This window comes from Aulostomus chinensis, chromosome 17 (genome assembly GCF_037954235.1).
Source record: "Aulostomus chinensis isolate RoL2024-O1b breed Wild chromosome 17, RoL_Achi_v1.0, whole genome shotgun sequence".
In the NCBI taxonomy this organism is placed as follows: domain Eukaryota; kingdom Metazoa; phylum Chordata; class Actinopteri; order Syngnathiformes; family Aulostomidae; genus Aulostomus; species Aulostomus chinensis.
The window spans coordinates 19844318-19856941 of record NC_141336.1 but is presented as its reverse complement, the minus strand read 5'-3'; the positions used below and the strand labels follow the sequence as shown (position 1 = coordinate 19856941).

The 12624-nt window shown below is 42.0% G+C and overlaps 1 protein-coding gene across 1 annotated transcript; it reads right to left on the bottom strand.

The window, feature by feature from the left end:
- Positions 1-8433: 8433 nt before the first annotated feature.
- Positions 8434-10996, bottom strand: LOC147246686 (glutathione-specific gamma-glutamylcyclotransferase 1-like). Its single transcript, XM_086182465.1, has 3 exons — positions 10681-10996; positions 10337-10372; positions 8434-9663 (listed from the first exon to the last, which is right to left on the bottom strand). The coding sequence occupies exons 1-3, from the start codon at positions 10948-10950 to the stop codon at positions 9190-9192; spliced, it is 780 nt and encodes a 259-aa protein (XP_086038591.1). The 5' UTR covers positions 10951-10996; the 3' UTR covers positions 8434-9189.
- Positions 10997-12624: the final 1628 nt, after the last annotated feature.

Genomic DNA, 12624 nt, shown 5'->3' with positions numbered 1-12624 from the left:
TAGGAGATCCCTCATGATACGCACTTATTCCACTCCTCACAATGCTGTGAATTTATTGTATATATTTTTTAATAGTTATACTTTGAGGGTATTTTTTTGTTGTTGTTGCTTCTTCTGAATTTTACATAGAAAGCACCATAAATTTTCACAAAAGCCGACAACAATAGACAAACGCCAGATAGGTGTTAAAAGATTACGCCCCTCCCAAGGCTGGAGATCAACACGCCACACGAGACAGAACACACAACAGACACAGAGATGAGGTGATAAACCGTTCATTTGCATAAAATTTCCCGCATAATGTCTCTTTAAGTAGATATCTGTTAGGCTCTTAAGTGGTGAGGATTATAGAGGGGCGGGTGCCTGCATCGCACTGAGACCTTGGTTTCTCTTTCTTTCTTCAGTTTCTAGGTGTGACTTGAGGGTCACTTGCTATTCAGTATCACTTAATCTGGGATTGTTTACAGCCTCATGTCAAAGGTCCTGACCTGCTTGCTGGAATCTGACACAGAAACCGTGAGGGATTAACATGAAATATTGGTCATTTGAGGCTGTTCACACATGATTTGCTTTAATTACCCTCTTGAATTTAAATGTAGATCATTAGATAAAACACAAGAAAGGAATCTAGAAATATACAGTGTGTCAGAGTGGGCTAAACCTATGATGACCGTTATGAAAACTAGATGGCTCAATATCACTTTGTCCAAAACAAAACATGTTTTCATGTGTACTATTGAAACTCAAAGGAGAACCTTAATAAGCTGATGCGGGCTCTTTGTCAGCAATTAACACATTTGCATGGTTTTACTTTCCTTCTTTGACCTCTAAAAAGCACACAATTGTGAAACAAATATCCCTTCATAATACCTACTTCCTAAATCAAAGAAATACTTCTACGTCAGTAGGTCATGCAGCACTTGATTCATGCCGTCCATCTGTTACCTCTGACTCTTCTCTCTTTACAGTGTGTTGCCCAGTGGGAATTTGGGTACTGGATCAGATTATATTTACATATAATTTCAAAATTCAATCAAGTGATTTGGGCCAGTATCGGTTCGATAGCAGTACCGACTATCAGATCTGCATCATTGATATTTTTTTCTTTTTAATTATCAAGATACATTTTGGACCGCTTGTTTTCAGTGTTCTTGCTGCTATTTGAGGACACAAAGGAAGTCCTCATCTAGCAAAAAACAAACATCTGAGCAAAATTTCATCCCCTCGTAGTTGCTACAAGTTCCACCCTGTCATGAAGCTGTACTCCACCCAGCTGAGTGACAGATTGCCACTGCAGGATTTCTAAGAATGCATAACAAGGAGCACTAGATTAGGGTGTGTGTTTTCTGCACCGCAACCATAGTCCAAATTTAGCTTAGAACAGGATACAGTCTCTTCTCTTACTGCTTCCATTTACCTCCAAGCTGACATGTGTTTGTTTGGGTTGTTGACTTGTGGCCAGTGATTACAGGAAAGCATCCCACAGTACAACTGTGAACACACTGTCATCAAAACATACTGCCTTGTCCTTTTTTTTTGTTATTGTATCAGTGCATTTGCAGTTAATCTGAATTAATTTCATAACCAGTGTTGTATCTTTTGGATCTGAACCAGCTTAGGGTAAATCAGCCTGTCCCAGTTTCTAAGTAAAGCCTAAGTGTTTTTGGGGGGCTTTTGTTGGACAGCGAGCATCCCTGTCAGAGTAGTTACTCTTGCTCCATTAAACCCCAGCAGGGGTCCATGAGCAGCGGGATTAATCCCACTTTACCCTCAAGAGCTTCACAGGGGGCCTGTCCTCTGTCCGTCGTGGTACATATGTGTAAGATACATGAACTCAAAAGACACATCTTTTAAATGGCATGCCATGCTCATTGGAAAATGCAATCAAATCACATAAATGGATTGATTTAACACAGAATCAAAGGCCGTCAACACATTGTCTCAATCAGTAATGGGGTACTAATTATTTTCCAGTTTACCTCCACTGAAGAGGCCATGTTTTTGATTGCATTTGTCTGTCAGCAGGGTTGTTGTATGAAAAACTAGGAGGTGGATTATCCCCAGACTTTACGGAGGAGTATAGAACGGGACAATGAAGAACACAATAAGTGGGTCAACCAGCTCATCTCAGTTATGTTGAAAAACACCTGTAGACTTAAGTGATGGGTTACTCCGACGATGAGAAGTTTTTGTTTAATGGTGTTACCGTGGCTGCACATGTAAGTGATATACAGCAACACATCATACGTGTTCCTTAGTGCCACCTAGTGGGTGCAGGAAGTGATAATTGTAACAAAGTGCATATTTTTCTCTGCCATGAAAATGTAGGGGCGCTAGGGGCCAGAAGTTCACCTTGATGGAGGTGAACGCTGTAGTTTTCCTCCTGATGCACCTCTGCTCCTCTTGCACTGGAAAGGGACTGAAGTCACATTTCTGCGGACGAGAGGGATTAACAACAAGGTAAGCCAGCTATGTTCCATCACGTCTGAATTCAGGCGCGTCACCCTGTGTCAGTCAGTGACTGAGCAACTCAGCTGGAAACCGAACCTGAATCGGAAGTGCATTTACTCATTGTCATCATTATCTTTACACACAGACATAATAATACAAACAAGTCTGAAATGTTGTCTAGCTTGTTGTTGCCAGTTGTCTTCAAATGATGTGACACATATTTTCTTTGTGTGACCTGATGTATCAACAACCAAAAGTAACAATTAAGGACAAACTGCGTGAGAAATTCTCCCAAAGACGCTCCATCTGATATGACAGAAGTTCTCATCAGCATCAGAATGTTTGATGTAATGAATTACAGGGAACTGCGCACAAAATCAACAGGAGTCTCACCCTTTGGCCTTTGATGCGTTTGTTTTTTCGTATTATTTTAGCTTCAATTGGCTCCACATCAATCCGCAACAGCAAAGTATGTTTGCAGGGCGTGATTAGAATCTCAACAGGAAAGTCTGCTGCGATTGGCTGCTGAACATGAAAACCTGATCGTTTCAAAGGACCTTCCCCAACAAACATTAAGTATCATTATTTGCCATAAAACAGTTGGAACGCATCTGACTCACACTGAAAGGGAAACAGAAATGGGTTGAAGAAATTGCTTATGCACGTCAATAACATTGCGTGAATGCTTTTAAGATAAGATAACACTTTACCGATCCCCACTGGGGATGTTCGAACGCCACCGTGGCACAAGGCAAGAGAACAGGTGACAAAACGACATTAAATAGGGCAGCCGCAAGTTAAAAAAAAACTGTCACACAAGGACAAAGCGACAAAGTTGTGATTAGTGAGCAATGAATAGAGATGAGATGCGACTCTGTTAGGTCAGAGCTGTGTGCTTTGTACAGTCTGATGATGGTGGGCACAAAGGAGCCATGATGGAGACGTGATCGGTTCTGCTCCGGGGTAGAACAGTCCGCTGGCTGAAAGAGCAGCCTATCTGCCACAGCTCTTTAGCCGCAATGTGTCAAATTAGTGCAGTCGTATCGCAATAAGAAACCCAGAGAGATGGGCAGAGGACTGAAGTTATAAACATAAAAGGGTTGGGAGACAAATTAGATGGAGGTTATAACCCTAGTTGTGCAGATACATTATCACCTCTAAGATCCAGAATCAGTGCCACGATGCAGTGTGCAAGGTTTAAAAAAAAAAAAAATCTCTCACAATAACCGTGCAGCTGTAGGATTGTGTGTTGTATAAGGGCACCAACGTTGAAGTACTGTGAATGTGTGGGAACAAGCTCCGGTTCCCTGACACAAAACACTTCAGAGAAAAATAGCAGGAAACCTCCAAGGTCTTTTAATTCATGCTGAGAAAGTGAGTCAGAGGTACCTGTGAAATTTTATTCCCCATAAAGTCTGGGAGCGGATTTAACGTCAAACTCAGATGTCAGGAAGGGTATAAGAAAGTGATTTCACTCTTCACATGCCTCTTTTGCTTTCTGAATTTTCCTTTTGCTTTTGTCAGGACAGAAACTTAGCTCGTTCTCTCTGCTGCATCATGTTCAGTCATCCATTCCTTACGTCGGGACTGAAATTGAACATTTCTGTAGCCTTCAGTCTTGTACAGACATCATCAGTTAATTGACTAAATTCAAAGAATGAACCAGTTCTGATTGGAAGGATTGAAATGCTTTAAAATTCATTCTAAAACAATGTTTACGTAACTCACTTAGTTGTATAGTCACTCTGATGTACATGCTGCTATGCAAACATGGCGTGTTTATATCAAAACAATACCTGTTCCTCTCTGCACAGAAGGTGATGAACTGCACGACCTCCTCTTTGATACCTACAGAATGGCAGTAAAGAGAGAAAACGTTAAATCTCTGCCACATTTGGAATATTTGTGGCCGAAAGATAATAAGACAGCTTGTTCTCATGCTTCGGTCAATTCAAGGCAAGAAATGAATCAACCTATGGAAATAAGTTCCATATTGTTGTAATGTATATATGCATATTCCTCCTTATGGCCACTTCAGGGCTCCATGTCTTTCATTCCTTCCTTTAGCTTGGCAGTTCAGCTGGAATTTTATGTTTTGCTGCTTTTGGCGGACTTATACTCACCAATCTTTCGTCAACTTGAATTCACATACATGGAATGGACAAACTATTAGGAACACCTCTGCACCCTTTTGCTTGGATTGTGTCTCCACAGAGGGAAGGATCACTGCCAATCATTGCCAAACACCCCCTCCCCTTCCCCGTCCATGGGCAGTGTTTAGAGGAGTGTGGGAACTGTGTGGCCTTTGCGGTCACAATCGTACACCTAAGGCACTGTGTACCGGTTTTTGTATACATATACTGTATACGTGTGTGTGTGTGAGGCACTGAGGAGGTGAGGAATGAACTCTGTGGCACTGCACTTGGCGCTGAGAACAATCCCCCACCTTAACGTGCACCATCTAGAGGTGTACTTTGCCTCAAATATGTGACAACCACAGAGTTGCTGACAACTACAGCGAGGAGGGACTCAGACCTTTGCACCTGTGAACGCTGGTGCCCACTCATCTTCAGTAGTGAAAGAAGTTCGCATTGCTAAACTGAGTTGGATTCAGATGTTTCCTGGAATTCCTGCAAAGTAAACCAGGAAACATATGCACAGCCTACCTCCTCTCCTCCCCTTCAGACCATTGTCAACACAAATGTTTTAACAAAAGGTTTAGTCTGGTCTCATGCCCCTCAAACTGTAAAAAAAAAAAAAAAAAAAAAAAGGAACAGAAACGGAACAATAAACCTTTGTGTTTTCACCTTTGCTTCCCTGGATGCAACAAAAGTAAGATTTTATAAATTTCAGTGATGAATGGTATACGTTGTGTTCACATGGCATTCTCTCCTGTCTCGTTGGCCTTTTTCACCCAAAAATAGGAATCTGGTGATTTTTAACCTTAAAATAAAACCGAGAAATCTATGATAATCAGCCTTTGATTTGAAAAGAATCGTTAATTCCTTTTTTTGCTCTTCTTTGTTTTTTATTCCTCCTTATTTTACTCTTGCCGTCCTCTTCAGTTAATCCAAAATTTAGCCACTAGACTACAACCGGACTGTTTGCACGGATTTTAAAATCCTTTTAACCACTAATAAAGATATTGTTTACATCTCCAAGCTCCCGACCATCTACACCAGTGAACATCTGGTGCAAAAATGGCAAAGGAAAACCCAAAGATGGACATTCTGCTGCTATAAAGATTTATGTTGTCTTTGACGGGGAAAAAAAACCCAAAAGACGAATAGACATTCTCCTCTGAAGAGCTATTGTTCTGCTATCTAAGAAGAGGATCCATCATGACTCTTGAACAAACAAATGTACAACAACAACAAAAAAAGAACCCTCGGATCACATGCTAGTGGGAAGTTCCTCTCTGGCTACAAAACAACTCTACTGATTATAATTGCCATGCATTTACAGGATTTCAAGGCAAAGCAGATTAAAGAACTAGTAAAGTTCACTCACAGATGATTTTACATCAGAGAGTCATTTGTCCTCCAGATCCATCCTTCTATCGCTGCCAGGCCTGAGCAGCTGTGGTGGGTTTGAGTGTAAATGAGATTAAGGAAATGAAATTAAGAGCAGTAAAAAGAGTCATTCCTGAGGGATGGAGTTGGCTTTGAGAGGCAGGGGGAAGCTGTGTGGCTGGGGCTTTCAATTCAGTCCAGCCTGCTTCAGTCCACAGTTCTGGTATACACAGATTGAATTAAAGAAATCCAGTTGTGGTCTGTTTGGTGGGGGAAGAAAGTAGATTCATGAATTAAAGAATGATTAGTTGTTGGGTCACAAACAAGTCGCAGGCCTCCTGATCAATGCTGCTAATAAAATACACAACATATGAAACATTAGTGTCAGGTTTGTTGATCGGGCAGTTGACAGAAGCTCCACGCTTCACTCCTAAATCATTGGCCATTGTGTCGCAGTAATGGACAGTTTTCCTCTTGCGGTCAAGAGGCCTCTAACAGCGCTCTTGTCCACTGAGAGGAGCGAGGTGACCTCTGGTGCGCGACCTTGCCGAGCAACCCAATATAAGATGGCTGTGGCTCTAAAGCGGATGGACTCCATTAGCAGCTGGATCATTTTCTCTTTAACACACTTCCAGGCCTTCCACTGACCAAACCAAGGTCAAGGGTCGGGTTCAGGCTGGGTGCACATTAGCATGCAGGTGGAAGCTCTAAATTGGATCAGTAAGAATAATGTTTTTGGGATGTTGATTCACTATTCTGGGACCAATTGCACATCCTGAGGACATGACCTCATCTCCACTTTGGGGTATTGTGCGTTTCCCTCATAATCAGCATGTTCTGTTCCGACGATAATGACTGACATCTTCTCCTCGACAGCGAGTGACCCCAGGAAGGGTGATAAAAATTGATCAGGGATTCATAGTGTGTGAGAACCACAAGACTAAATCTAGAGTAATTATCTCCAGAAAGTCACACTAGAAAACCGTTATGCTTCATGTTTCACAAGCTTTTATTTGCGTGACTGCACCGCTGCTGTCGTCATTTTCCGCCGAACAAGAAAAAAACGTATTCATCACTCATCCTCATTACTCCAAACTTGACTCAGCAACATATCAGGTGATTTTGAATCAGCTTGGATGTGTGTCAAGAGAAGCAAAAGCACACGCCTGCAAACACACGCCCACATTAGAGATGAGGACATTAAGTACATTCACAAATGTACGAGCCTTGTTTGATGCCGCAGCGCATTTTTTGGCAAACGCTCTGCTCAGCTGAAAGGGATGACAAGACTCAGAAAGTGGTTTGTAATTATAAAGGAGCAATTTAAAAAAAAAAAAGAAATAAAACAGCCATGATACCTAAAATACCAACTTCTCTGAAAACAATGTTATTGGCACTAACTGCTCAATGCAACAGTCTGTTTTTGTTCTAGCCTGCAACCCCCACCTTCCCCCACCTCCGCACCTCCACCCACTGACCCAAAAACATTACCACAGTCCATTCCAGAGATAGATAATAAAAAGAACTCGTAATGAAAAACAAAGATTATTGATGTTTTTCCTGACCGAAGAAACAAACAAACACAAATTAAATGTTGGCAAAGAAAAAAAAAATCAAATTAACTGGGTCACTGTCTACTTCAAGCGCAGACATGGGCCTGCAACCTGCTACCTGCTACCCAGCGTCACAGACACGTTTGCAATGCTCGTGAATTTCTGTGTTTGTCTGTCAGGATGATGTTATTATCTTCAGTGGAACATTTCAAGACAGCACAAATGCTTTGGGAAGCAAACAATTCAGTTCTTTTAGGAGCAGGAACGGTTCCAAACAGTTCCTACACACATCAGTGTGTCCTGCAAAGGTCAACCCCTGGACATTGCTTGGTCCGTTATGTGATGTTCATAAAGACCTGTCCACGTCAGGACCTTTTCATGTGCAACACATGTAAGCTGCTGCTGGACTGCATTTTATTTTACTCCTTACAGCTCAAACCTTCCACCTATTTCAAGTCAGATTTCCTGGAAAGTAGGACAGTGTGCCATAGGAATTAGCTGCTTTAAATTTTGGGCTTGTTTCTCCGTGGCCCAGTGACTTTTTTTCCCCAAGTCTGGTATGTGCACATGTTACTGCAACGTGATAGAAGCCCATAGAGACAGAGAAACCCTATCTGCACGCCTCCCCCTAAGCCAAGCCCCCTATAGGCTCGTCTATACAGCAGGAGCAGACAGTCTTGACTGGGCATTTTTCTTCTCTTCGCTGGCTCTCACCACAGGCACATGCATGCTCAAATATGGCTAATCTCTCTTTAATTCTTCAGCAGATTGTGCGTTTTATTCATGGAATTTTATGCATGGCAAAAGTCCCAACATCAAATTTATACACACACACATACATATATATATATATATATATATGTGTGTGTGTGTGTGTGTGTGTATAGTAAATGTCTACTAAAGATCCAGTTGTTCAGAGAAAAGGCACAAAAGTTGTCTCAACACAGTTAACAACTTTCTGATGAACAGTCATCATTTCCGAGAAATGAGAGGCTCCCGCTGTACATTTCTGAGCCATGTGATGTCAGATCATGAGGCAACCACACATATATACAGTGTATATATATTTACTAACAACTCCTCAAAATGTGACAGCAAAGTAGACACACTGACACATTTACTTCATAGATAAACATCTGAGTACTTTTATTAAAATAAAACTCAAATATCTTCACAGTGTGCAAAATATCTCTTTACAAAAAAGGTGCAGAAACAAAAAAGATTCAACAAAATTAATTGAGTATCACATACTTCTGGAGTTTACTATATACCATGAAGCACAAAAGTAGAAAAATGCCAGCAGGCAAAAGCAGAGTGATTTCAGAACGTGTCTGTAAGGCTTTAAGATTTAAAAAATGGCTCCATTCTTCCTCTTGCAAGCACAGGATTTCCCTCACACATCATTTCCCTTTCATCCAGAACAACAGTTATAAATTCTTTAAAGTGACATTTTGCCCCCCAAAAAGGAGAGTATTTTTCCTTTCAATTGCACACAAATGGGTGTCTTGAGCTCATGAAGGCACGACCAGATGAAGGAGACGTGGATTTTTACCAGCAGCACTTCAGAGCGGACATGATTTTGATGCTTCGCTACAGTTAGTAGATGGTGGTAGTGGACACCATTAGCTTCAAGCTAACTTTATGAGGTTGGCTCTTCCTGGATTTTTTGCACACTATTTACCCTTTTTGCTGTCGCCATAAATGGCTTGGAGTGCACTGCGCGGGCTTTTTTGTGCTTCCCAGCAGGTGGGATTTTGGTCGGGTCGTTTGATATCTCTACATTCACGTAAACATTTCAAAAGTGCATTTTCAATGGAGAAGAGGTGATCATCCTCCACCTCTGGGCAGCAGCACCTCATGAACTCGGCCAGACGCACCAAGTATTCAATATTGTGACCCGTTTTGCCCCTGCAGATGGCGATCTGGGTGGCGATCTCCTTGTCTGATGCTGGGCCGAGGTAGGCGGGGTGGTCAGAGGTGGCGATGTAGACCAGGGCGTGGTGGGTGGCCTGCCCCTTCTCCCGAGGGATGAACTCCACCATCTCTGTGACGTAACCCCCACACACAACCTCTCGTGTGTACAAGTACTGAAGAGACGCATCGATCTGGGAGTCAGTCACCTCGTAGGCCACCCCCCATGTGCAAGCCTGCAAAGGGAAACAGACAAAGAAGAGATAAAATACTTCACTTTACAATGCTCAGTTTAATCGCACTCCAGCTCAAGTCAAGCTTCATAATTCCTGGTGTACAATTTTCATCTGGTAATGACATTGGCGCGATCTGAATGGAACGACTTTCAGGTATTAACAAATGCTACGAAACCAGTGGATCAGCTTTGATCCTCCTGTGCTATAGGAGCAAATCTACATGATATTTCACATCCCTCGTGTTCCGTGGCGAATACGGGGGACTGGGGTCATTGTTAGGAGCCAACTGGTCCTTATATATTCAGATTTAGAGCTGCATTTGTATTTTTTTGGCAGGAGGATAACCCATCCGGCCCTCGACTTTGCCCCCTTCCAGACAAAGCTCAGGGTAAAGAGTACCAGACATAAAAATCAAGGTAGTAGAAAGTCTCTTGAGGGAATATCAGTCTTTTTCTTTTCGCCACAGCACTCTTGTGTGGGAGTCTGGACAAATCTATCAAACACAAACACTTGCATTGTTTGAAACTCGATGTGCAACAACACAACTGACAACTGTCAAGGAATGTTTTCATAGGGATTCCCTTGCCAACCACTTATGTTATCATAATCAGATGGTAGGATTAGAACACACTTAGAAAAATACACCCAGTTTGCCAAAAATTATGACACATACCTCCTGATCCTGCACTAGAGTGGCCACCCTGGCGGGCTGTGGAGATGAAGAAGGAACAAAGTGAGGATATGACAACTCAGCTGCTAACACAACTTAGTAAAACTGAACTGCCAGTTTAATAGGAAAACTTCTGTCCAAGTTTCTGCACTATAAAGAGACAATTACTGCTTCATGATGATTTTAATGTTGACTTTTATTGAACCTGTTTGAGATTTGGTCATTTTGGAGGCTTTGCAAGGGTGTACATATTTAAAAGGAAAACAAATCATCAAAGTGCACTTGATAGGTTTTAAAAAACTATTAACTTGGAATGCTGAAGTGGCGAGTGATGCTCCACATCTCACCTTCTTCTTGTCTCCTCGATGGAAATCATCTCCGTGCCAGAAACGTCTTTTGTATCCTTGAATGTAGCCGATTTTTCTCCTCACGTAGGAGAAATCGGGTTTCCACACTAAGGAGCCGTATCCGAATATCCACAAGCTGCTCTTTTCCTTCACTAGAATGTCATGAGGTTTCATGATCGTGTCTCTTGGCGGTGTGTTAAAGATCAGACGAAGACACTTGTACACCGAGCAGTTGCTGCTTGAAGTAATTCTCTTCACATTGCACAGCATTGCATTGGTGTGTATGTGTGTGTGCGCTCCAGCGCGCGCGCGCGTGTGTATACCGCGCAATGTCTGCCTCTTGGCTTTGCACGTGTATTTGTTATTCGGATGACGTCAAAGCAGAACGTTTCCCGACCAATGAGATCCGAGAGGGGGCGGGTTTTTAAAAAGCAGGGTCCGGTCAGGAACGACCAGAACAGAACGACACAAAGTGGGTTTCAGTTTTGTTATGAGGACTTCTCCTGGCCTTTGCATCACTCCTTCCGATAAACAGAACCACTACAAAGAAATGTCCACACCCATGCTTTTCCTTTCGATACAAAATCATCACGGTTATTTTAAGTACCTTCGTCAGTCCTGCAGGTAATCACATTATCATAAATAGAAGCTGAGTGTTATACTTGTGCTCCTTTAAGTCCATCTGTGTTCAGATTAGTGTGTGTGTGTGTGTGTGTGTGTGCATTGTCAACACGCAGGCTTATCATCTGTAAGTGACTGCTTAAGACAATGTGTCCTCTGCCTGTCACTCCAAAGCAAATGATGAGGTGAAACGTGAAAGAGGAACAGACTCCCATCCTTCAAACTCCATACAAAACCTGCTGCCCTCAAGTGGTAGCGAAGTACATTGTGTTGTAAGAGTCTAAACATGATGCTTTAAAATGCCCCGAAAACTGTCCTTTCCTTTAAGATGGGGTGTTTTGACCTCACAAACATATTGTTTTCCCTCCTGCGTTGCTTGTGTGTGACTTCAGAATGTCGATGGAGCTAACCACTTATATTTAGCTTGAAGCTAATGGCGTTTTACGGCTGCAAAACTGTCACAAAAAAAATACACAGCTAGCTACAAAGGTCATGGGCTTCGTCCGATATCATTTTTTATCCAGTTAACAATTTGAGGTTCTGCGACGAAATGAATTCTAAAATTTCCTAATTAGCACGACTGTGCGCGAGCGAACGTGCTAGCTGGTTGCTGTCGGCGCTACCCTGAGCCAAAGCCAAATCAGAAGTGCAATAATCTTTTTTTTTTTTTAGCTCTATTCAAAGTGTGTATGGATGACTGTGCATATGTTTGGATGAACAAGACATGGATTATACCCAACAAGCCACCTTAGTTTGTAACCGTTGCTTTTTTTTGTTTTGGTCATACTTTAAGTCACCATTAGCTTCAAGCTAGTGGCTAGCTCCTGCAGCACTCTGGACTCACAAAGACAGAATGCAGGAGTGAAAAAACATCTTTGTGAGTCCAAAACACCTATTTGTGGGTACTTGAAGGGCTTAAAAATACTATTTGGGCAATGTATCATATTAAGTGCTGAAACACTAGCGTGACCCTTTAATACAATAATTGTCATTGGCAAATTTCACCCTCCTGTTAGCGCATCACCGATACGACACCTACACATTTAAGAGCAGTAGCGAGAGGCGGCTTTTGAGACCACAAGGATTGTTTTTATTTCCAAATACAGATTTTTTTTTTTAAATGCATGTCTTTTCGCTTGAGTAACTCCTTACATTACTGCCAGTTACAGTACTATCCACTGATGATGACTGCTAGCACTTCACATCACACCAACACACATGTCATGGACACATGGAAGCATTAGAAATGCAACTAGGCCAAATATCACTGTAATTACAGACAACTTCTGCACTGGCTGACACAAATAAAGATGATTCCAACAT